Source organism: Pyxicephalus adspersus, chromosome 11 (genome assembly GCF_032062135.1).
Source record: "Pyxicephalus adspersus chromosome 11, UCB_Pads_2.0, whole genome shotgun sequence".
Classification (NCBI taxonomy): Eukaryota; Metazoa; Chordata; class Amphibia; order Anura; family Pyxicephalidae; genus Pyxicephalus; species Pyxicephalus adspersus.
Window position 1 is genome coordinate 42920685 of NC_092868.1, and position 27305 is coordinate 42947989.

General features: G+C 39.8%; 1 protein-coding gene across 1 annotated transcript; it reads left to right on the forward strand.

The window, feature by feature from the left end:
* Positions 1-550: 550 nt before the first annotated feature.
* On the forward strand, positions 551-27035 carry LOC140341372 (uncharacterized). Its single transcript, XM_072427076.1, has 9 exons — positions 551-809; positions 2804-2897; positions 9178-9331; positions 13218-13363; positions 14545-14721; positions 19182-19301; positions 21232-21318; positions 22160-22307; positions 23015-27035. The coding sequence occupies exons 1-9, from the start codon at positions 796-798 to the stop codon at positions 23044-23046; spliced, it is 972 nt and encodes a 323-aa protein (XP_072283177.1). The 5' UTR covers positions 551-795; the 3' UTR covers positions 23047-27035.
* Positions 27036-27305: the final 270 nt, after the last annotated feature.

The following is a 27305-nucleotide window of genomic DNA, read 5'->3' on the forward strand; positions in this document are numbered from 1 at the left end:
TATGATGGGAGAGCTCTCTGTTATCTTCTTTAACTTTATTCTAATAAAAAGTGATCACTCCCTTTAATATGAGTTTTAGGTGTTCCTGCTGATTTCCATTATCCTGTTGGATTAGAGGGAGGGAGGTTTGGTATTGATTGGTCTAATTAAAGCATGCACAATGCTTCCACCATCCTATGATGATCATTATCAGGGAAATATCCATCCTTTATTTTATTCTGCACCCGTCTACCTGTGTGTAGCCAATTGTAAAGGTTATATGCCTCACACTGAAAAGATTGTCTTACTTCCTGCAAAGTCTATAGAACAGGAAGTGAAATCTCCTTAGGGGGACACTAATGGCATAAAAGGATTAACAGATTTATTAAACCTTAATTAAAATAAAAAGTGTGGGCTTTACTATAAAACTAAATGTATGAGTGTCCTGTAGAGCTATGTAAGGGTGCACCTAGGGGTCACAACAGGCTCTGGTTTGCACACACTGTAATCCTGTTGTAGGATTGCACCGCCCCTGATCTCAGGAACACAAAGTGTTATTATTTGGATGCAGCACTTCCCCATTTCTCCGGGCTGGCTGCAGCTGACCAGTTTGTGTCACTGGCTGTGAGCAGAAATCATTGTATAGGTCAGCCAGGGGTGAGAGACTACAAGTCCCATGATGCTCTGAGTGCACAGACACGATCCGGGTAACAGATCGCTCTCCCGGGGAAGCCCAATACACAGACGGTGTTTGCTGTCCGTGGAAGTGACGTGTGGCCGAGTGTGATCTGCAGTGAGCGGGCGCCGGATCTTATCATGGAAGATGACAGGTATAGGAGCAGCATAGCCCCGGGGAAGGGCTCATATGGGTGGCTGTGGGGTGACTGCATAGCTCTGTGTACTCAGTACTGCCTGGAACTTCCTGTGTACATATCTCACCGACATAGTCAGTAACCCAGGGCAACCAATCAGATTCCAGCTTTCACTGATGAGACGACAATAACACAAAACCTGATTGGCTTTAGGGTAGCCATAGATACGATTAAAGAAAGGCAATATGGTGGATGCTTTGCTGAAGTTCTATTTACATAATTTGCTTTTGTAAGGAAGCCAACTGTGGCTGCCTAATATGTGACTGATATTATTATTATTATAAATAAACAGGATTTATATAGCGCCAACTTATTACTAAGCGCTGTACATTAAATAGGGGTTGCAAAGACAGACACATAGAATAGAATAGGCAATGGTTCCTAGTGATGGACGTCATTGGTATGGATAGTGTGGAAGGGAGTTCATAGGATAGGCAATGGTTCCTAGAGATGGACGTCATTGGTGTGGGCAGAGAAGAAAGGAATCCAAAGGATAGGTCATTGCCCCGAGTGATGGACATCATTGGTGTGGGTAGCATGGAAGAGAATCCCTAGTATAGGTACATTGAATTTTAATTGGTGATGAGCCTGGAAAAAGATCTGATGGTTCTCACTATGAAGCACTGGCTGGGTGAGCCGCCAGTCATCAGCCGATGGCCCAAGGAGAGTTTGTCACTCGAAAAGATCCCAAAAAGATCATTTTCAGCAGAGAAATTTGAGTCTGTATGGGACTTAACTGGAGTTCTGCTCAAGCTAGGTGAGGAAGCAGCCGTACACCCCTCTCACCCACAAACCGTTTTTCATATTCACTTCATATTCTCCCAAAATATCAGAAAATGAATCATTTATCTATCATGTTGGTCTCCATAATTTCACTTCTGCCTGTCACAGGAAGCGGTGTCTATGAGGAAGAGCCGCATGGTGTGACTGCAATTGTTGGTCACTGCATTTAAGGACTTGGAGAACTTACAACCAATAGGGTGCAGCCTGGGAGAATTAACCCTAGAATATTCCTTTTCTTACCCATATGTTAAAAGTCTGCATTATAGTGTTGAAAAACTAAAAACAAGAACAATATATTAAAAAAAGCAGAGAACCTGTCTTGGCATGATCTCTGCACAAGTTATTTTGAAGTTTATATTTAAAGAAAAAAAGTACACTGATATTTTACTGTACACACACACACACACACACAACATGATCCCCAAATTTTCCATTAAACCCAAACCCAAAAAAACTTACCATGGTTGAAGCAATATAACCATCCCTTTCTTCAAAGAACAAGCCAAGCCATGCATGCTGCAAATCTGCTCTAATACATTAGGATATCATTGTATTTATGTGTACTGCTCAGATGTCAGTGCTAAAGCTCTAAAAGACCTCCGAGCCAAAGTTGCGTCCCCATCTCCCTCTCCACTTGGCCAAGCACAGCACAAACATCCCCAGGTTGCTACAGGCTTCCAGGTTCAGTTGCTTTCCATCAGGAGCCAGATAAATTATGGGGTTGGAAGGAGGTACAATGCTATCAGGTGGCTTTACAGCTACCCAAACCATTTTGCTAAACCTACCTAGGCTGCATTTTTATTGATGCTGCCCTGATTATTTCATAATTATTGGCACCATAAATGATATTTGCTTCATTAATCATTTGCAACCCCTATTTAATGTACAGCGCTGTGTAATATGTTGGTGCTTTATTAATCCTGTTTATGAAAAATAATAATATGTTTGCACATGATGAACTTGCTCCAAGAAATTTGTTCAATTATACTGTGCACAACACTTACATTAGACTTCTTTCAGTAAGGACCCCAAGACACTCCTGATATTGTGTGGATTTTTCCCAAGCATTGTATCTATGGCCATAACTCTGTACAGGGCTGTTCAGTCCATTAGCTCAGATGGTTTTGTATTATTAACATCGTCTGTAGTCATTTATTTCTTTTTTACAGGCCGGTGATGTCACAAAACAGCGATCAATGTGACGTGCCTTTGCCAAATCTTCAACCACGACACCAGGAGCTCATCCCTACACCATTTGGTCCTGTAAGTACTTCTCAAAGGCTTGGAACCTTACATTGGATGAGTAAAGGGGAGCTGCAGGCAGGGCAGTTTTTTCCTGTGCAAAGCTATCGATCACACTGGAAGCTGACTGTTTGCCGTTACAGTCACTTCCCCTTTTTTTTGTTTTTGGACATCAGCAAGTTTGTGTAAATATGATCCACTTGCTGCAAACAAACCTGAAAGCATGTGATAAAGTTTTTATATTCCTTTTTCGTTAATAACAATAATAAACAGGAAAATATATTTGTTTTCTAAATAATTTTATTTATTTTCAAACAAACAAATAACAGTGGAATTTGTAAACCATCAATTACAACATACCAGCAGATATCAACACAGGTGAATCAGCATACCATATACTAACAATTTACCAATACTGAGATACAGACATTAACCTAACATTACTTAACAATTATCATGCAATTACATTCAAGTAAACAAAGTCTTACAATAGAGGATTCATTAGAAAACCATCATAAAGGAGAATATATTTGATTGATTTCCTCTAAACCAGCTTTTCTTGACTTTTTAACATGGGGGAACCCTTGAACAAACTTTCAGGTCTTCAGGGAACCTCTCCTTTATTTATTATATCCACAGCTAACAGTAAATAGGTTTGGTGGGAAGAATGTCACCCTTACAGATAACCAAAAAGATCATTGGTGTCACTTAAACTGATCTGAGAGGAACAAATTGCTCATCGCTCAAGGAACCCCTAGCAACCTCATGACCAGAGAGCAGCATGTACAGAGGGTAAGATAGAGAAGATCTTGTGAGCTTTGACATGTGGGGGTTAAGCAGGGGCTGTGATTAAAAGAAAAGTCCTGTACTGTATTAAAGCGTACCTAAACTCAGAATTTTTACTTTACATAAAAGGGTAACCACCCTTTTATTTAAAGTAAACATTTTGTTTGTTAGTGTTTTTTTAGTGCAAGTGCAAGATCGGGTGACGTAGGAAGAAGAACACTGAAGAAGAGAGGAGAAGATGTCAGAGCCTGCAAGCCAAAGACAGATACTGGAATGACACGGGACCCGATGAAAGAAACCTCCCAACGGATAGACTGCAGCACTGCCCTCCTAATTCGTAGGGAATGGGGCGCAGAGCCCCCAGGATACTTAAGTCATGCATCCCGGGAGGCTCTTGGCTGCTCCTTTTGCGCATGCCCGAGTATCTCGGGCATGTGCGGAAGGAGCCCTTTCATTAATAGGTTAAAAAATTGCAAATCTCGCACATGTTTAGTGAGATTAGCAAGTTTTTTCCCAATCTACGCCACCCAATCTGGTGCCTGCACCGTTGCGAGATCAGGTGACATAAGAAGAACAGTAATCTCCCGACAGACAGACAGACAGACTGATCTGTGGGATTGAAGGTAAGTGTAATTTTATTGTTTTGGGTTTACTTCTGCTTTAAAATTCTTGTTGCTGTCTGGGTGCCTGAGCCATGCATTTCCCCATGTGGTCTGGAAGAGAAACTGATGCAATAGTAACGGGTCTTATTACCGGTATTTACAGCTGCAAGGAAAGGGGGAGTGATTGAACAATTTCACAGCGCAAGATTTGGATTTTGAGACAATTGAGGCCATTAGATTGAGGTGACAGCCAGGTAGTATGCTATTCAGAAGGAGAGGGTTACAGAGCATCCTGAGCATTTCTATCAGTAAAAGTCTCCTTTAACATCAAAGAGAATGTGATCACTTCCCATCACATTCATTGCTTCATTTTGACATGTTGAAAGCACTCTATGCACTGGTTGCAGATCATGCTTTGGAGAAAAGGGAAGGAAGGTGTTTCGGCTCACACAACACATTTACTGCAAGCTGAAATTAAGTTTACAGGAAGATTCAGGAAGCAGAAAGATCTGCTTGTCTTTGTTACTTACAAAGCTAGTTATAGATAGCCCCTCTATGGTGGGGGGGGGGGGGCACACATGTCAACCCTTTGTAGCACTTGGACCCACTGCTGTTTCTGGATCAGCTAATTTGATGAATAACAAGAACAAGCATATAGTGTATATCCAAAGCTGAAACTTTGCAGGGGACACAGATGGCAAAACTGAAATGACAGCAACTTTACCCCTTCCCTACTTATACACCTGTGGGGAATATTTATATATAAGGGTAGTCACCAAAAAAGCACAAAATAATAGCATGAATGAGATTCATTCATAAAATTGGCGATTGGCTGATAAGATTGTTGCTTTTATAAATGAATCCTATTTTATAAATGATCATTCGCCATATTCATGACGATCCTATGATGATCCCAATAGGTAATAGTGGAGGGCAGCCATGTTCGTTTCAAACACCCTAATCACCACTATTGCTGCATTCACCTTTTTATAAAGTATTGGTACGTGGCCCCAATGAATTGGACTCGTACTTTACTTCCAAAAATGGTGATCAGTTACTGTATTAAAGTTAATGAAGCTTCTGAAAAATAAAACTACTTTCAGTGCCTCTGTTTCTCTTTGACAAAATAGGAAGGGATAAGGGTTGCACAGAGATTTCTCAACACTCTGGAACCTTCCTTTGATTACACGTACTCCTATATCCTTTTAGTGTAGCCATAAAAATGTAAAACTTGAAAATTGTTATTATTTTTATTTATAATTATAAATTATTATAATTACTTGGGCTGTGTATGACAAGATCTGCTTTCCATTGTCTAGACCAGGGGTCAGTAACCTTTACTATCAAAAGAGCCATTTTGCCTCCTCTTCCACTAAAGAAAAATAGTCTGGAGCCGCAAAACATAACACAGTTTATAAACTTTTAAAAGTTTTAATATTTCTTTAATTTTACCTGTTACAACAAGTGTGCATGTGTAGGCCTACTTTGAAATAAATTAAACACTGAACTATGCCCCTAGAAGCCTCCAGCTTCTAACATTATCATCCTGTTACATTAGAAGCTGGAGGCTTCTAACGTAACAGGGTAGATTTTTTTGATGGGTTCTTTATGTTCTGACGATGCCTTAGCGATGAAATTTTAAGGGGTGTTAGCCACAGGTGTCCCTCATTTGCAGCTTTAATTTTGTTCACCTGTACCCCCCAATCTTGAGTAATTGGGGTTCAGGTGCTAGAAGCCTCCAGCAATGTGTAACAGGGTAGATTATTTTGATGGGCAGAGTTCTTTATTTTCTGACGATGCCTTAGCGATTCAATTGTAGGTGGTGTTAGCCATAGGTGTCCCCCACTTGCACCTCTATTTTGGTCACCTGTACCGCCTCCCCCCCATTCCAGAGAAATTGGGGTTCAGATGCTAGATGCTTCCAGCAATGTGTAACAGGGTAGATTTTCTATAGGCAGAGTTTTTATGAATTTTTAGGAGGTGTTAGCCACAGGTGTCCCGTACTTGCACCTCAAATTTTTTTCACCTGTACCCCCGTTTCCAGATAAATTAGGGTTTAGGTGCTAGAAGCCTCCAACAATGTGTAACAGGGTAGGGGTTTTTTGATGGGTGGAGTTTTTAGGAGGTGTTAGCCACAGGTGTCCCCCACTTGCACCTCTAATTTTGTTCACCTGTACCCCCTTCCTGTTCCAGAGAAATTGGGGTTCAGGTGCCTCCAGCAATGTGTAACGGTAGATTTTTTTGATGGGCAGAGTTCTTTATGTTCTGATGATAGCCTAACAATTACATTTTAGGGGGTGTTAGTCACAGGTGTCCCCCACTTGCACCTATGATTTTGGTTTTGTACATCTCCCCATTCCAGAGAAATTGGGGTTCAAAGGAGGGGGATGTCATTGTACACACCTATTTGTACACGCCCCGTGGTAGATTTATTTCACTGGTAGATTTTTTTCATTAGAACACCGGATAGGGAATCCCCCTCCTCCGCAGTGTCTTGGGAGGAAGGGGATCCCCCATCAGAGATCTCCCCGCGGCAGCCAAAGGGAGCCACAACAAGGAGGCTGAAGAGCCTCATGCGGCTCCAGAGCCGCAGGTTGCAGACCCCTGGTCTAGACTATCAATGACTTTCAGATGTGAAGCTGCACTTTTACCACATAGCAAATGCACAGATAGACTTTTCAGAGCCTTCCTGGAAATAGAGAACTGACACAATGTTGTTTTATATAATGTTTACCAAGTATTGTTTTTATCAGATGATAGTTATCACGTTCCTGACTGCATGATTTACCAGTACATTATTCAGACTGGCGATACAAACGCAGACAATACAGTATTGATAAATGTTTCACACAAATTTTGCCCAAGATTCACAATTAGATTTAATTCTGTGAATCTTGCTTTATCACCTTAAATTAACCCATACCTGTCCCATCTACTCTAGAATTTGATGATGATTTTCTTAACAGCTGCACTGTATTCTTTGTCCACTAGATGGCACCATCTAATAATATATTTTGTTTTCCAGTGATGAGGTTTTAGGGAGTTAAAAACAAATATTTAAATGTGAAAATGTAATCAAACTTCTTATTTTAGCAATAGCTTTACAGTATGCTGTGTATCACCCATGTTCTCCCATGATAGTCTATCTTCTCCAGACCTAGGGAGCTTTTATAAATCAGACCCATTCTTCCATGCAGTGAGTACTGCCTGCTGCAGCTAAAAAAACTGTTCCACTTGTTATGGTATAGATCTGTTGGTCAAACAATTTAGGTCTTCATCTAGATCAACTGTGCATATTTGGTTCATATGTGGAATATGTTTATCTCCCTAGTGGTTGAACTTGATGGACTTTATTCACCCCGATTAACAATTTAACTGACACCTCACTGCCTAATAATATGTTGAGCCAAACATCTGTCCTAATTGCATTTACAAAAATATTGTACCTGTTCCGACTTACATACAAATTCAAATTAAGAACAAACCTACAGTCCCCATCTCGTATGTAACCCAGGGACTACCTGTATACCCAAAAAACAGATTGTTGCCTGTCAATCTAATATAGGTAAGAAAAAAAGTCAGACATGCTGTCACCATTTTATTCCCTAAAACTGCCCTGGGTTATACTCATGCCAAGCCTATTGGCCCTGATTTATTAAAGTTACCCAAGACTGGAGAGAATACACTTTCATCAGTAAGGCTGGGTGATCCAGCAAACCTGGAATGGATCTAGTCCAGGATTGAAAACATTTGCTAACAAACAGCTAAGGACTTTTAGGAAATCCATTCCAGGTTTGCTGGATTACCCACCTTCCCTGATGAAAGTGTATCCTCTCCAGCCATGGATAACGTTAATAAATCAGGGCCAAAGTGTTTATTCAATAAACCCACTGGTCTGGTAGCTGGTTATGCACAGACAAAATTCCAATTGGACTGTATGAAAATCCAGTAAAGTTATTTTTTTGACCATGTGTATATAAAACAATTTTCAAATCAAGTTTTATATTTTACAATCACACAAACTTTTAAAATGCCACACTTGTCCACAATCCAACATGTGTCATTGCATAGACTGCATTTGTAATAAAAGTAATAATAGTTCCTATCCATTAATCACAGATCACAGCTTTGTATTATGTGTTGTGAAGTTCCCTTGGGACATTAAGTGAAGTTTTATAGTCTGGAGACTTATGAAGTATGAAATGTGATCACCACTCAAAAGCAAAAATGTTCCTCCTCTTTTATGCAGTTAATGTAAAAGTATTGCACCACCTCTGTTTATTACACCAACAATTGCAAAGGATAGGTAGGAGGTTTTATCACTTTGTTAGAAATGCAATCTATATTTTATATAACATGGCACATGTTAAAACGTGTGGATCAATGGATCTGTTGAAGCTGTAGGTGTTCTCATTGGGATCTTTAGCAGTGATCACTTTCCTTCGGTAGCTCCTCCAAGGCGGTTCCTAAAGGTCAGCTCTTTGCTCAAATAGGGATTGCATATGCAAGAAGGAAAGCAAAAGTAATCAAATTCAGATTTTATATAATAAACAGCCAAAGCATTAGGGGGTTCAAAAGGCCTTCATCAGGGCTTAGTACTGTTAAACAATTTTATCCAGTACACGGTTTGTTTAAGAAATGCAGGATTGCCCTTTAAACTTCCAAAATGAATTGCCATTTCATGATACAAAAGATACAAAAGTCTGAATATAAAATCTGGACTTCATGCTTTCTGCTTTGGATCCTTTTTTTTTTCTAGCACACCCAGACAGAGAAAGAAAAGGCTGAGGTTGCTGTCATATTAGCAATGTTTGTATATTTACCATGCCAGCGTGTTTTAAAGTACAAATATTCTTTAACAGATTTGCATATCTGTCTCAATAACCTTTTTACTTCATTATATTTTCCTACAGATCAAACCCTGGGCAGAGTTGCCATGGCCAATAAAGACCTATTTTTGCTTAGCCATCATCTCTCTTTTGTGTGTAATTGGCTTAACCATCTCCAACCTTGTGCAACAGAGTAATGAAGATTCCACTGTGTCCCTCATACAGCTGATTGGAGCCTGTAAGTATGACCTTTGTGCTAGGTGCCTTTCTCACATTGTAATTTTTTATTCTAATTTGACACACATCAGGTCTCCAAATATGATAAATCACAGTGTCTCAGAGGTTAGCACTTTGACCTTCAGCACTAGATCCCAGGTTCGAATCTCGGCCAGAACACTATCTGCATGAATTTTGTAGGTACACCCCGTGTTATTATGGGTTTCCTCCCACACTCCAAAAACATGCAGTAAGGTGGATTGGCTTCCCCTATATTGACCTTAGACTGTGTTAGCGACATATGAGTAAGGTAGTGATATTTGGTTGTGAACCCCCTTTAAGGGACAGTTAGTGACATGACAATGGACTTTGTAAAGCGCTGCGTAATGTTGGCACAATATAGTTACTGTGTAATAATAATAACTACATGTTCAGGGGCTATATTGAATTACGTGGCAGTGCAACTATCATATTGTTGGAAACTTAGTAAAACCCCAACACATTTATATTATTTCTGTTTCTGTCTATTTAGGCTTGTATAATACAGCAGCATAACAGTTTTTAAACTTTTGTTCTATCATTCCTTTCACATCCTATACAGCTAACCGTATATGGACCCTCCTAAAATAGAAAATATTTATTACATCTAGGTGCATGTGGATGACATTTTGCAGGTGGTAAATCATGGCATTTGCAAACCATAAAAATATCTTGGTAAGAGGAGAGAGAAGAGTGGCGGAGATGAGCTCCTTACTTTGCTGCTTCTCTTATACTGTTCCATCACTGGCTGGAGGAGGGACAAGACCTGCTGGTAATTTTTACCTATAGCAGAGAAAAATCAGGTCTTCTGTCCTGTCAGATGACAATGTACTGAGATTTAAAACTCAGCAATGAATGAACAGAATAAATGCTTTGGCAGCTAGAAAAGTTTCTTGTACATCATCTGTCTATTTAACTACCCTCAGTTACACACACGTTCAATAATTGTCATTGGAAAGGATCTTTCACAACCCTTTTCAACGACAAAAGGCTGCTCTATGGAGAGGGGATGGGGGGGAATGACGGAGCGGCACTCCGCTACGCTCTCTCCCCTTCACTTGCATCATGATCGTTTGTGGATCCTCCGGGACACATCCATAAACGACATCGGACGAACGCTGTACACACGTCAGAATCTTGTTCGATACCAGTCCTAAGGCGATTATCGCGTGAGAATCGTCTGACATGTGTACGTAGCCTTAACCTCAGGAGTTTTATTTGCATAAGATTAATAAAATGTTAAGTACAAATCCATACTGAATGTGTGAGAATTGTAAAGCAATGCTTTTAAAAAAATGACTGAACATAAATGATAGAATCCCTGTGTGTCTGTTTTGAGCTGCAGCAATAAATTAGGAAACATATTTCCTTAGTTTGCCTACTAAAGTAAAATTTGTGGTTATTTCACCATCTCTACTACAACATGAATACGCCTTTGCTTGTTTCCTCTTTTCGAAGTAAACAGGTCATATTTCTAGATTACTGAGGAAATCCTGCTCGGCTGTAAAGAAGACAAAATAAAAAGACACATGACACTCAGATATACCTTGCATTCAAATCACCTATTCCCCATGATTAAATCGTTGAATCTTTATACCGAGGGTGGGCAAACTTTTTTGCTCAGGGGCCAGAATGATTTTTAAAATTTGACAGTATTAGTGGCCGGGTCAGTATCCTTGCGATGGAAAGTGTTTATATGAACTGATATAAATTACGTGTAAAAGTCATTACCTAAAAGTAAAAGAAAACTTACATTCAAATTACAATAAATTTGTTGTTGGTCACCTTCTTTGCCAGTGGACAATTTTGTACCAATACTTGACGGGCCGGATTCAAAAGCACAACAGCCCATTCTATACATAATTCACCAATACCTCCCATGTAACCTCCCATAGCTTTTACCTATCTTCTGTGATGCACACCTAAAACAAGAATGTCCCCATGTGCTCATATTTTATTGTTAGGATTACAGGAAAAAGATTATGGAAATTTGTTCTTACTACTTAGAATTCATAATCTCTTTATCGGTGATCTCCATCTGCTTTGTTACCTGGAACATTGGGGGTTCTCGAGTTTATGGAGTTTAAGAATTAAATGTATCATTAAAAGGGGTATAAACATAGCCTTAAGAAAAGCTTATTGCCTCCATAGATGACACTTATTTATTTCTTAACCAGCATATCGGGAACTAGGTCAGCTCAGGAAGTTTACTATTAAGAAATGTGATGTGTGATTTGCTGATAGTGCCTTGAGAAAACTACTTTGGTATATTTCCATTTGATACCTTTATTTTGTATGAGAAATGTAAAACAAAATATGCAATCATAATATACTGTATATATTGTTTTGAAGAGGGAAGAGTGCCATGGACAGACTATTGAGCCCTTATACATCATTATTTGGTACCCCCCAACTATGGCACTAATGGCTTTTAGCCATTACTTGTCTATAGTCATCTGGGTTGATGACTCCCACTGCCAGTTAACCTAAAAGAGTGAGGATGTTTTGTTAGTGCAGGGATCATAAAAAGATGGGGGCTGGAGAGGATACATTTTCATCAATGAACCTAGGTGATTCAGCAAACCTGGAATGGATTTCTTAAAAGTAATTTGCTATTTGTTAGAAAATCCTTGTATCCTTGACCAGATCAATTCTAGGTTTGCTGGATCACCCAGCTTCACTGAAGAAAGTGTATCCTTTCCAGCCTTGGAGAACTTTAATACCTTTGGGCCCATTGTGTAAAGAGAACCCTGCATGCCACAGGAACAATACTTCTTAAATTTATTGAAAAAGTAGCTATAAATAAAGAATAAAGTAAATATAAATAAATATATAATAATAATACACCCAAGTAAGGGGGGTTTTGTTCATTAAAGGACCCCTACCTAGCCTAAATGTATTACAGATAATATTGTCTTTTTAAAACTTCTTTAGAAGAGTGAGAGCAATGTATACTTATAATAATGGGACCTTATCTTAGTAAGTCATGATTTTCATGTACCACACAAATAACAGGCACATAGAAGAGAATGAGGGCAAAGGGGAGATATCCATTTAGTTTCCACTATAATAAATTTTATTAAAACATTTTAAATTCATAAATAGGATGCTTTCCATCAAAAGAATAGTAGTGAAAAGCTGTGATAATGTATGGTGGTCTCTGAATGTTTCCCATCCTAATATCATGCAAGGACCTAGAGCGTTCTTCCACCCCCAAAGGCTTCTAGTGCAAATAACTGTAGGCAAGTGATTCATAAATGAATGCCTCTGTGGGTTAACTTGGGTCATTCGTAATAATATGACTCTATGGGCTAGCCTTGGAGATTCCTTATACTGGGATTACTTTAATGCTCAACCCAAAGGATTTTTAAGCTGGGTGGAAATAAATTGTAGGTGGGTGGTAGCCCCTGTGTTGTAACCCAACTGTTCATTAACCACCCAAAAAGAGCTAGGTGGTTACTTAAAAGTGCTGGGTGGTGCGCCCCCGTAAAATGAGCTGGGGAGAACGCTGTACTTATACAAGACTCTGTGCCTAGGAAGTTTACAAGTGTATGATTAGCCTAGATGCAGGTAAAATCAATTGGTCAGGTTGGAATTTTTTAGCTGGGTTTTTACCTCTAATAAAGAAAATTGGGTTGCTTAAAAATGTTACAATTTTACTTATACACAATAAAACCTAAAAACTGAATTGAAGTTTTTTTCAAGGTATAAAATACCTATCAGTTCTTAAAACCAATAGTCCTGATACCAGACGTGTTTTAATAGCTGTGTTTACTCCTCGTACATGGGCTTACGTCTAAATAAGTTCCTGGAGTTGTGTGAAGAACATCACCTCATGTATTTAACATATATTTTAATCTGATTATCAGTGTTCTGCATCTATTATGTGACCCGAGGCATCCTACAGGAGAACCGCCAGGAACTCATTGCCTTTATACTGTCCATTCTACTGGAAATGATTCGCTCCATCATCAACTTCAGTGTTCTCTCTAAAGATGCCAAACCCGATATACAGGTGAGATTTGCACATTTGTTTGTTTAAATCCTCAGATAAGCCAAAACAATAAACCCAGAAATTTATTTAAACTGGATGGGAATAAATTGTAAGTGGCTGGAGTCCGTTGTATTTTGACCCAACTCTTCAATATCAACCCAGAAACAGCCGGGTGGTTACTGAAAAGTGCCACGTGGCATGCCAAGCTAAAATGGGCCTGGTGAGAACACTGAAAGGCAAATGTGTTGAAAGGGCTAAATTGGGATGGCTAAATGACTGGGACAGAGCATCTCAAAGATGAAAAGGCTTGTGGGTTGTAGGGTAAAACCAGGAAACCAGTAACAGACTTATGGGTGGCCCTGATGCCTGTGATGGGGTAGTAGCCCATCCAGTCTGATCTCACAGCTACTGTAGCTCAAGTTGCTAAATACCTTACCTGGCCATGAGAGAAAAGCTTCAGAATACACAGTGGCAGCTTGCTACATATAGGGCTGCCTTTACAAAGACCAGTCACAGTGCCCATGCTTACCCGTCCACTGCTAAAGCTACTCTAATAAGCGCATGACCAGAAAAATGGAAGGAGGTGGCTAGTCTTCTGAACTGCATACTGGCAGTGTGGACAGCACGGTGACTTAGAGGTTAGTGGTTAGTACTCAGACCCTTGGAGCACTAGGTCCCAGGTTCAAATCTCGGCCAGGGTACTATCTGCATGGGGTTAGGTTAATTGGCTCCCTCCAAAAGTTGACCTTAGACTGTATTAAAGACATATGGCTTTGGTAGGAACATTAGATTGTGAGCTCCTTTGAGGGACAGCAAGTGACATGACTACGGACTTTATAAAGCGCAGCATAACATGTTGGAGCTATATAAATTCTGTATAATAATATTATTAATAATAAATAACTGTATCATTTAAAACTTATTAGAAGTATAAAACCACAGATTGGCCCATAATATATAGATCCTGGTGGAAAAAAACAGCTATTTACTGTTTATACTTATCAATGGGAATGCACAACGTCATGGGGTGAATCTCCTAGGTGTAATCTCCTAATTATTTGCTGCTACCTCAAGCTTTCTGCCACTTATGCTCATATAAAGGTTGAGAGATTATATCTGCCACTAATAAAGCACGTCAAGTTATTTCCTTCCTTTGTGCTTACATTGTAATCATTTTCTGTGACCGTTTTCTTCTCGTCCAGCCACGATTTATTGTGATCCTCCTTGTTGGTCTGTTCCATGTGGTTTGCGCTCTAAGTCTAGTGCTAGGACAGAATATGATGGCATTCCGGGTTGGTGGTGCACTGGAGAGTCTGCAGGTACAATACAACATGCTGAACCTCTGCTTCTCACTGTTGACCTTCGATCTACAAGCACAGGTAAGTAGACTGTATTATTCAGTCTGGCAATTTAGCCAGGTCATTTGACTTTTCTGTTTTTTTGTCCAGGGGTTGTGACCAGATTTCATAGCATTAATACATGGCTTGTTGCTCCACGTAATAGTGGATCAAATATTCTACTATGACACGGAGCAACATTCCATTTATTGATGGTTCAAAGTCCCAAGCAGTCCCAAGTGTTTTATGACAATCCTACTCTGTCCTATGTAGCTGCTGTAAGGCAGTTTATCATTTTACATCAAGCACTGAATTTGTTGTTTAAGTCAGCTCCGTTCCCCATTCCCCCTGCACTGACCGGCAGCCTTCTAAGCTTTTATGTAAACAGAGGAAGAGCTCTGGGAGGAGGAAGCAGAGGAAGCTGAGCTGCAGAGAGAACAACTTTGACAATCTCAGTTTGAAGACCAATTGTTCTATGGTGTTTGCAACTACAGAGGTCAGTAAGGGCATATGTTAAGACAACAGCAATTGGGACAGGTTTCCTAAACCTGTCTGATCATTGTTCTCAGACTGTTTGGCCAGTAGTTCTTCCTGCTCCCCATATGTATGCGATCCCAGACTGAAAACTGCTATATTAGGCAAGTGTCATTTCATCCTAATGGTCCTATCACTTGATGAATATAATAACCTTTTGACTTTTTTATGGTATATTTAGATCTTTTGAGACTTAGCTATTGTATTGGCTGGCGTGAGATGACTTATTACAATCGCATGCTCATGTGAGTTACTTCATCCCAGCACCCATGCAAGTGCAGCTCAGCTCATGGTAAAAAACTTTGCAGAGACTTTGAATATCTCTTTCCTGCTACTAATTTGTATTTTTAGGTAAAGTTCTGCATTAATACAACAATTGCTCTCCACAAAGAAAATATCTGCCCTGTTGTCTATTAGTTTCTCTCTTTACAATATTTTAAGGTGGAAATCCTCCTTAAATATACCATTTAGTATCCATATATTGTAACTAGCAAACTTGGTGACCTCACTGACAGGTAGGCATTTAGAAAAGTATAAACAGAAACACTTTGACAGATTTTTGGCCCTTCAGCTCTTGTAACCTGTCCACAACCCAAAATGACTGACAGGAATGATAAGTCGGCTTTCTACCTAATAATTGCTCCTAGCGCTATTGGTTATTATGTACATTAACTTACGCTTTAGGCTAATGCTGTGCGACTCTCCCCTCTCTGGTATTTATCATAATATATTTATCTAGATTGAATTCCCCATTTTTATGACATTTTTAGTTTTTGACACCTACATGTCTACATCTAACTTATTACTATGCATTACCTGTAATCAGATGAATCAGTGAATTCTATTGTATCTGCTAGGCTTATGCTGGGCAACTAGTCTGAGCCATTAAGAAGAGAAACAGAAGCTATAGGAAATCCTAGAAGGAAACTACCACCCTGTGCCACCACGTTGTCAAATAAACTCATTATTACAGTCATTACAGGTAGTCCCCGGGTTACATATGAGATAGGGACTGTAGGTAGGTTTGTTCTTAAGTTGAATTTGTATGTAAGTCAGAACAGGTACACTGTTTTAATAAATGCAATTAGGACAGATGTTTGTCTCAACATATCATTCGGCAGTGTGATATCAGTTACTGTATAATATCCTCACTGTGAGGTAATCACAAACTAAGCAAAAAAAAAAAAAAAAAACTTTATGGAGCCCAGACATTCATTAAAAAGAAACTAAACTAAAAACTGCCCCCCCAAAAATATACAATTACCTTCAATCCGCCAGGGCAGTCCGATCCAGCCGAAGGTGTCTTGCATCTGGTCCCGCATAATCCCAGCATCCATCCCGCAGCTGGTGCTCCGGACTCCGCCATCTTCGCCCAGGTGCGAGATTGGGTGACGTAGGTTGGAAAAAAACAAATTTCCCCACAGAAGGGCATGTGCAGAAGGAGCACCCAAGAGCTTCCCGGGATGCCTGACGTAGGTACCCCCAGAGGCTTTGCACTCTAGATGGTCCAGTAACACCCTTTTTTTAAAAAAAGGGTGTTGCACCTACAAAAAAAAAAAACCAACAGAATTTTTACCTTACAAAAAAGGGTTGTCTACCCTTTTATGTAAACTGAAAATTCTGAGTTTAGGTACGCTTTAACTTCTGGAGCAAGATGTGCTTTGATATGCAAAGGTGCTGGGATGAAGTAACTCACATGAGCATGCGGTTGTCATCCCACGCCAGCCAATCAAGATGGCTGAACATTTATTATTAATGCTACTGAAAAACAACTGCAGAGTTTGTCTTGGTCACTAAAGAGTTACAAGCGGAAAGAGCTCACCCTCCCAAGATCACCCACAACCTCAGCTGTGTTTAGCAAAAGATTTTTTCTGCAAGTCATGCAAACCACCCCGTCCCCCCTATAAGCCTCTGTGGTGTTGTATGTCCTTAACCCCGGGACTACCTGTAAATGAGCTATGCAAATTATTACCTTCATCACCTGTTGTCTAATACTTCAGAACAGCTCTTCTTCTCCTTCTGGGAGCTGACATCTTCTTTCCACATCAGCAGGACTTTACAGGCTAAATGCCACCACTGCTGTGACACTCTTCACAGGTCCAGAGCTTGCACTCTACAGCTGTGGTCAGAAGTCGCTCTTTTGAGCTTTTGGTGTAGGGCTGCTGCTTGTTAACAAGTTATTAGAGGTGATAGATTGCTGAATTTACCTAACCAGCTCCGTGTTCTCCCCAGACCCTTTTAGCCGGGCGCTACACCCAGGACTTTTCAGTAACCACCCAGCTGTTTGTGGGTGGTTAATGACGACTTGGGTCACAATAATAGAGCTGTCACCCGCCTAGAATTTATTCCCACCCAGCCTAAAAAAAATCTGGGTTGAACACTGCAACTGGGTCTCAGCAAGCAGTGCGCTTCTACACTTTGTGTCTGCAATGTCAGGGGAGCCACTGATTAGACAGCTTATACAGTGAAAGAATAGGGGAGCAGCAGGGAAGAGACCAGAGGTCCAAGATCCCACACTCCTAAAAGTGTCCGATTTCCCTTTAATCCTGCAGCTATTTCAAGTTTTGAAGATCATTTTGGGAAATAAATTGATACACATTTGAGTATGTCACTTACTAGATATAAAGATGAGTTTCATTTAGAAACTTTGATGTGGTGATAGGGTCCTATTATGGTTAGACTGTGTCAGAGTTAGTCAACTCTAGTCCACAAGTGCCAAGATCTGCAAACATTTTTAGCAGTTCTCTAACAGCCAGCAGTACATTTAGTAGGATGTTGTTTTCGGAGAGTCAGAAAATGGCTATATTTGAAAAATCAGACCATAGTCATTGAGGACTGCAGTTGGACAACTTTGAGCTATTTTATAGGTACAGAGGAAATTCTGGATGTGATTTACTATCCAAGCAGGAAGTGGAGCTGCTAGCTTTTTTTACCATGTTTTCCTGGGTCCCCTTACCAACCCCCATGACAATTATTAATAAAGGCCTTTTTCTTCACTTTTAAAAGAGATTTTTTCCTACTTGCTGTTGTGTCTACAGGACGTGACATCTTTATAATGGGACAAAAAAATCTTGAGTGGCTTAGATACCTTACTTTCTGTATTCACTATTAAAAAAAACTATGATGAATCAGCCATGTTTTAGGTGTTTAAATCTTCTTTGATAAAGTTGAACTTTTCCAATGGAACTTCATTGCAGATGCAGCTGTCAGTCCAACTTTTAATGTTGTCTTTCAAATCATTTAGTGTAGATGAAACATTTCATAAAACAAGTTCAACCCCTTTGCCAAATGCGTGTCAGCATTTAGGGCCGGTAGTGTACAATCGGCTACCTCTGGGGTGCCATAAAATGCAGAGGATATATCAGGCCTTAAGGTAAAGGTTGAGGAAGCTAAAGGAAAACTTTTAAGACCTGTGATGTGTCAGAGCCATGGTTTGAAATGGAAAAAAATTGCTATAAATTGACGCAGCCACTTCCTTCGATGGGTAATGGCATGATAATGTGCCGTCCTATCAATAATTCATCCTTGTTTGTATACATTGGAATGTTTGCTCGTCTTATGAAATTGAACTATAGCATATTAGCCGCATTTTGTCTGACACCTTCCAGTAAATAAAGTCTGAACATTGGGATCTCCTGTGTACATTCTACGCTTCATCTTGTACTTGCCCTTCGATCTACGAGGTTCAAGGCAAGTAGATTTATAGGGCCCATTTACCAGGGCAGTTATATAGCAAGAGCAAAACTAGGAGATGGAGGTGTGGTGCCTGATACTCATGGCAGGATCACCAGGTGGAACTGTAATAAAAACATTTGAAATTGCATTACCATGTGAACTTTTAAGTTGGGAAAATGTATTTATTTAAAGAACTGATCACCTTTTCTTTCCCATTTAAAATGTGTAGATCTCAAGAGAAGGGTATGTTTTATACCCGTGTACTAAGGTGACATTTTTATTGTTTTTTCCAGCTTTGTCTCACCGTCCTGGTCCTGTTTTCTGGCCTCTATGAAATCTCTACACTTCATAGCATCATACTTGGCATTGGCTTGTTTTGGGCTTTTCTGAAAGTCACCATTGGCATCCTAGCTGTGAGTATTAATGTTTGACACCTTGTACATACATGTTTTTGGGGGTTTGAAAGAACCATTCTAGCCAAAACTGATCATAAATTTATTGATAGTCTGGGGTAAATCACTTACCAGGTAAGAACTCGTATCTCTTCAAAACCTTGGATGCAAGACATCTCCACTGCCCCCCATGCACACCCTTCATGCAGTGTTTCTCAGCCAGGGTTCCTCCAGAGGTTGCCAATTTGTGCCTCCCAGGTCAGTTTAAGTGACACCAATGATCTTTCTGTAAGGGGGACATTCTTCACACTGGCTAGCAATGTAAGAGGCATTTTTCCCAATGACCACTACAGTAATATACTGTGAGCTGTGGATATAGAAATTATAGACGGGGTTCCCTGAAGACCTAAAAGTTATTTCAAGGGTTGCTCAATGTTAAAACGTGTGCGAAAGGCTGCACTACATACATTACAATGTAAAACAAATTAAAAAGACCAAAGGAGAAAGAGCCCTCCATCATCAGCTTCCAAATATAAAAATATCACAATATTAGTAGATGGCCCTGTAATAAAATGTTTATCACATGTTGTGTAGATGGGCATGGTTGCACAAGGTATAATATAAATGAGGCCCTAGGGTCAGGGTCTGCCTTTCAAAGCTAAAAAGCTTTAGAGTCAACACCTTTCCACCCAGTTTACCCTACAGAACATTTATGTATATATATACAAGGTAATTATATCCCCTTTATTGCCTGTTCTCAGGAATCTATTCAGTTTAAGTATCCCTTCCTCAAAGCTAAGCTTCTACAAGCTTGAATTGCTTTTTTCGGTGCTCTTTCCATTTCCATGACATTTTGTAACCTGGTGCCCAAAACTAAACATCATTTTCAGGATAAAGTCTGGTGTGGCACCCTGGCAATACCAATACATGGGAATGTACAAAGAATGCTGGGAGGAGAATGTAACCTGCCAAGTCACGATGGCTTATTCTAGGCTATTCAAGCTCCTGTGCTTTGCCTTCAAATCCCTTCAAAGTTCTTGTCCAACTTACCTTTCTGACCTGGTAAAAAAATACCCCCCCAGCTGCTCTCTCCACTCCTCCAATGACCTACTACTGACTTCCTCGCTCATAATCTCATCACGCACACGGCTCCAAGACTTCTCTAGAGCTGCTCCAACTCTCTGGAATGGTCTCCCTCATCCTATTTGGCTTGCTCCCACTTTCTGCTCATTTAAAAGAGAACTCAAAACCCATTTTTTTTATACTTGCCTACCCGTCTTCTTCTGTCTTTTGAAACCCTCACTACTTCCCATCACTACATATCTCCCATCCTATTGTGTTACTTCCCCCACCTCCTAGATTGGGTTGGGTTTTATAGAGGCAGGGTCCTCTTCTCCTCCTGTGTCACTGTCTGAATTCGTCTGTCGTTTGCAACCCATATTTAATGTCCAGCTCTGCGTAATATGTTGGCACTATATAAATCCTGTTTATTATTATTAATAATAATCATAATAATAATATTAGCAGGCAGGGCACTAGGACTGCAGAATCATCAGAGAAAACTTTGTGGGCTTCAATGGCTGCACAAAAAGAGGAAGAAAAAGTTATATAGAAAAAGTCTGGGTATTACAAGGCTGAACAATGTTTATGGAATAAGTTACCATTTTGTATTTGCAGAATAATAAAAGCAATATCTTTTTAGCATTGGTAACCTAAACATGTTTGTAGATGTCTCATGATTGCTGACCTCAGCCCTCTGGACTTCTAAATTGGGACACCAAGTGAGGAATCGCCTCCCAATCATATTGATTAGCATCCAGAGGTCATGTCATGGGGGACCAAAAGGCTGCATTCGGCTATTTATTCAATTTCTTTGTGTTTAGATTCTCAACTTTGTACAACCACAAATCTCAGAAAAAGTCACATTAATAACTTAGGTTTTGTTCTACAGATTCTGAAAGAATATAAGCCGCTGGTGTGGGTATTTGTGCTACAGAACCTTCCTGAAGTGGCCTATCTAATTTATCTCCTGTACAAGGTAATGTACATCATTTTCCTGTGCATGTCCTGGAAATGTTTGGACACCCAGTTCCCAGAACCCTTTTCAATTGTAAGGCATGGTGACCTTCGTGTACAAAACTGCCTGGTCTAGCAGGAAGGGTACAATGTGTATAAATGTTTTTTCTTTATCTTAACAACCCACACTTACCCAGTGATGCCACAACAAAGTATGCTGTATAGCCAACAATTTGGTGACACCTCACTATAAAGGCTCATTGGACCTTTCACTTCCAAACTTTGGACAGCTCTCCCCTTAACCCCCAACCATCTTTGTGGCTGTTACATCCTTTACCCTTCTGGGAAAGCTTTTTACATGATATTTCTATGTGATCCCAAGTAAAGATGTAAAGGTTACCTGGCTCGCAGTCAGCATTCCATCTGATCTCAATAGTTGTCAGTTGGGTTGAGGTCAGGGCTCGCTGCAGGCCCTTTTAGTTCTTCCACAAAAGATTTGCCAAACCTGCTTTGTGCACAGGTACGGTTATGTTGAAGTAGAAAGTGGCCTTCCACTGACTGTCACCAAAATGTTGGAAGCATACAATTCCAAAACTGATGTAGTAATAACTATACATACTCTGAACTCCTGAAGTGCAGCCAACATACCTTTCATCATATACCATGTGGCAGATGTGTTTTATAGAAACAGCAGAAGGTTGTATTGAACTCTATATTTCTGTATACAGAGGCGTTATACTATTTTATTTGCAAACTGTTCCCTCCTGGTATATTTGCAGATACTGCAACACAGATCATTAAGCTCTATCTTCAGTGTAATATTCTATACAGTATTCATCTTTATTCCCTTTTCTTTTTACCAGGTGGCAACAGAATGGGGAATAGGAGACTCCTACACCTTAGAAGCTGCAGCTGTGACGGGTTCCTTCATCTCAGTGGTCATTAAGTCTGTCCTGTTTTGGTCTCTGTTCAGTGTGTATCGCAGCTTCGGCCAGGGACTGAGGGAGAGAAGTAAGCATGGACTGGCTTTTATTTGTGTGATGTGCAATAGTAGAAATGGCTGGAGTATGACAATATTTGTGCTATTGTTGCAAATGTAATAAGACGTTGACACAGGTGGAAAGTAGCTCCAATGCTGCATGATATGTAAATGAACACCCATGGGTATACAGTGTAAGCAGCAATCACCCAATCTGCAGCTACTTTTGCTGTGTTGGTGCTTTCCACCTGCTCACCCCCTAACACTTAACTTTTATCTCAATGTAAAATTGGAGCGACTCTTACTAAAGTCAAATGATCATTCACACTGCTTTAAAAAAAAGCCAAAAACAATCAGATGTTCAGGAAATAACATTTCTGTATTGTCAATGTAATACATACATGAATGATTAATTCTGTGCATTATAAGTAAGTGATAGAAAAACATTGATAACTGCAGGTTGAAATGGCAAATAGGTTATTTATAGCTGAACACTCCAGCTGCATCCTCATCCTGGGCCACTGATTCACAAGGAGGCACAAAGCATGAAAGTTTATTTTTTTTAAACCAGGTCAGCAATGGCCACTTACACAATCTCCATGAAGATTTTGCTTTAATGGAGCTCCAGTGGAAGCTTAAACTTAACTCCACAGACATTCAGGTACAATGTGTCTGAATATACAGAACAATTTCATTATGAAAATATTAATCCTATTTTGTGCAATCTTTTGTCTTGCAGTGTTTTCTTCCTATGGAAGGATTGACTCCTAAGAAGGGACTGGCGATATTCCCATAGCCATTATTTCAATGACCTACAAGGACGGACTTCTCTACTGTGCTGAGAGGTTGACAGTAACTTAGAGCTGCACTCTGGAGGTGTCTCTAGAACCAGAAGGGAATTCTCTACATTATATCACCAATTTCTACAGTATTTTACCTTTTTCACTCCTCCGGCTTAGGACTGCCAATGTCCAACCCTTGCCAAGCACTGCGGTGCCATTTAGGCTCCACCAGGTGGTGACACATATTTCACATATTCCTTCATTAGGTTGCCAGCATGCAACAAAAAAAGGGATCCAAGTGTTTTTAGACTTTAATTTCAGACCAAAGACAGAGTTTCATGGCTTCTGTCAGATTAGATTTTGATAACCCTCAGTTCTGGACGTGGCAGTATAGGCTCTGCTGTCAAAGTGGCACCTTTTTGCATATTTTGCACTACAATCTCTAGGCAGTTTTTTTTCTTTGGTTTACGGTCAGCCAAAGCCAAATCTGGTACTTTAGATGTGGATCCTGACAGGTTGAGTTTAGTCCCTGGTGACCTGGCCATGAGATCTCCCCACCATAGTTCATGACTCTGTTCCCCTTTTTTTGGATTTACTGCCTATGTATAAATGTTACAGCTCATCTTATGAGATATTATTTTTAATAAAAACCCGGGAAAAGGGGAACTTAATGAAAACAACAGAAAAGATTTCACCAAGAGTGCCCGGGAAATCTAGAAAATGGTCAGGTGGTTTATCTGTGGAAGACCTAGAAAAGACATTACAAGTTTTGTGCCTCAGTTTTCTTTTTATGATTTTTCTTGTGTGTTGCTTTAGTTTTACCTTGTTGTTGATTTGCAAGATTTACTGGTGGAGTTTTCGTGGGGCCTATTCAGTAACATTCTGTTTTACACTCCTATAATGAATATGCATACTTACCATTATACTTATCATAAAAACATGGCTCCTACCCATCCTCTTCAGTCAGTGCTGGGGAAGCGTGACCAATGCTGGGATGTCTTCTGTGTATGAGCACCCAGCTCAGGGCCATTCTCCAAGGAGATATATAGAGGGGAGAAGCATCACCCAATAGGAACACTCCCTTACTCGTTACATTCTTCTTTAAAGTGTGCAGTTTAGGTCAGAAGTGTACATACACTTATGATGAAGTTTTAAAACTTATTTATAGCCACTCCACAGATTTTCTACTAAACTATCATTTTGGCATATTGTTTGAGATGTCCTCTTTGTGTAGGGTGTAAGTAATTTCTTCTAGCCATATTCACAGATCGATCTTTTCACTGACTACATCACAATTCCAGTTGTTACACATATACATTCACTTCTTTCATTGTTGGCAGCATTTTCTTTAAATTGTTTACCTTAAGCAAAATATTTTGTGTAGCTTACAATTCTGGTCCATATCTCCAGACCAAGTTGGTGTTACTGGGACATATTCAGAGGCCTCCTTGCCTGCACATTGCATTTTCAGTTGTGTGAAACCTCTGCCCAAATTTTCAGTTCATTGCAATTAGGTAATTGGCTATCATAAACTAAATTGTCTGAAAACTCGATGAAATGTTCTCGTGTTTTCCAAGAAAATGTGCTATTTAAAGGCACAAAGTGTAAGTAAACTTGTGGTGACCCAGTGAAATTGTTGTATAGTCATTAAAAGTGAATGAATCTGTCTATGAACATTGTTGGAAAAATAATTTATTTACAACAGGCCTTTGTTGAGTAACTTTGGATAAATAAACATGTTGAACTTACATAGCAGTCAGGGTGCCCCGACAAGCGCCGGTTCTGTTGGGGTGGCAGAAGTGGTACAATTTTTGAACATCTGAAAATTGAGCTCCAACCAATCCTACCTAAAGTCCCCTCTTATTTTTGTTCAACCCATAAGGGCTGAAGACCCGTTTTTGCATAGCAAACATTTTAAATGCGGGTGTGATGAGGATTAATTATCTTCATATTGAAGGAATTATTGCAGGTTGATATGATTTCAGGATGATTGGGTTACCATGGCTTGTGTATGGAGTGGTAGCAGATACCATCAGATATATTTTATCACCACTTCTGTGGGTTGCTAGCAGTCAGTTTTGTACTTTGAATGTTACAATTATCATGTGTGTATATTGATGTGTACAGCCCACTGTAATGTAAAATTAGACCAGTGGCCCCATGGATGTTACAGGCTGTATATTGGCACTGCCAACCATAACATAGGGAGAAGCTCATTATTGGAAGCAGCAGGTCACAGTATTGCTGGGGTACCCTGCAGGAAGGCTTTATTTATAATTATTTATTTGCAGGGGATTAGTGTTGTGCCCATGCTAGAGTAGGAAATACATGTGCAGATACATCTGCAATTACTTTCACATTTTATGTACCCTAATGACTGGCAGGGCAGATTAGAGGAAGATGCAGATGGGATATCCAGTTTTAATTGGCATTTCTTGGGTCTACTATGTTGATGTCATACATTATGATTGCCATTTTTTAATGTCCTAAACACAGGTCAGATTTCTGTTGGCCTGAGTTGTTTCAGTCCCAGCACCCAAAAGGAAAGCCAGGAGTGCCCAGTATTCCTGGCACCTAACATTGGGCTGCTCATGCACAGTGCAGAGAATTTTGACATATGGGTGGTGATTAGGCAGGTAGGAATACTTATTGCATAGGGAGACATTATCTATCTCTTTCTGCAATAACAATCTGTACAACTTTACAGTGGGATGCTTTTGCACTGAGCTGGTACCCTCCATGAGTGAAGTGGGAACCTTATTACATATGTTGACAAATGTACAACACTGAGACCTCTACTTTCATTAACCACTATAATGGAGCTTTTTATAGTTAGGTCTCAGTAGAGAATTTGTGTATAAGTAATGAAATGCTCCTGGTGAACCAGCATTTGCTAGTTATGAACCATTGAGCCGTTGTTCTGTTTTGTCTTCCATCTAAACAGGAAGATTATTATGCAGTTCGATCAGCCTTACAAGTGTTTGATGAGGGAATGTCATTCAGAGGCTGATGTGTGTGGATGGAGCTTTACAAGCAAATGCTGCTGTGCCCACTACAATAGTCCTTGTTAGTGGCCCTCATTTAGTGGGTCTGGCATGATAGATTCCTAAGATCCCTTTTAGAGTCAATCGGGACTCTACAACCAAGCCTAGCATCTGTACAGGGGGTAAATTAGATTTCCATTGAACAAGTAAGTACTTATTGGTTTAGAAAACAATATGGCAGCTTTTCATGTACTGGGGTTAATGCTCATTGTGTTCAGTCAGGCAGTTCATCTTAAATGGGCTTTCAGCACACAAGAGAACCATAAAATACATTTAAATAATACCACACTGTGTCGCTATGCAGTGTGGTGCACCGCAACTCCTTTCATATCTGCATTGCCTTGGGGTGTCATTCAAAAAAAATGGCAGTGGACCCGGCCTATTGACATAACATGCACCAGGGTATTTTACACATGCACAATGCAAAAGTGCGTTTAAACCTTAAACATGTTAACATTTGTATGATCATCTCGATCGGCTCCCACTACTTTCATCACTTTGCAGAACACAAAAGTTGAACTTCTCCCCCCATTAGTGGCGCCCACATTTTGCCGTTGTCTCTATTTAGTGGACCGAAGTCCAGTCTTTTATATAAAATGGTTCTTTAAGAATCATTTCCATATTCACAACACACTATCAGATTTCAGATGGAGCCATAGTTGAAATCTGTAATAATTGGTGACAAATATATTTGGAATTTGTTGTAATTGTTCCTCTCCCCTCATTACCAATCTATTCTGCTGCACTGTGTTGTTCTAACATGTATGTTGTTTAACCTACAGATTGTTTTTTTTATGCCATTGCACTAAGCTTACGCTGTTACATTATCTCAATGCCTGAGCTATGACATACGGATATATGTTGTACTGGGATGGATGTGTAGAACTTTTTTATACAATCTGTTTATTTTTAATAAAATGACAATGATATTACATTTATCAGAGTTGTATTTCTTTCCTGCACTACTGCCTACTGAATGGTAATGAATCAGAAAAGACAGAACAACTATATGAAGCCGGATCTAGACTCATGTCTGTGTGTAGTCCTGAAGGCAGACCGGTGAATATATCCCAGTCATTATTGTTTCACTATGTAACAAATGTCTCAAACCCCATATCTTTATTTTCATACACCCACTTGTAGGCTTCCCAGGGCTGAGCTTGTGAATTAAAATGCTTGTTTGCCCTGAATGGAGGTCAGATCT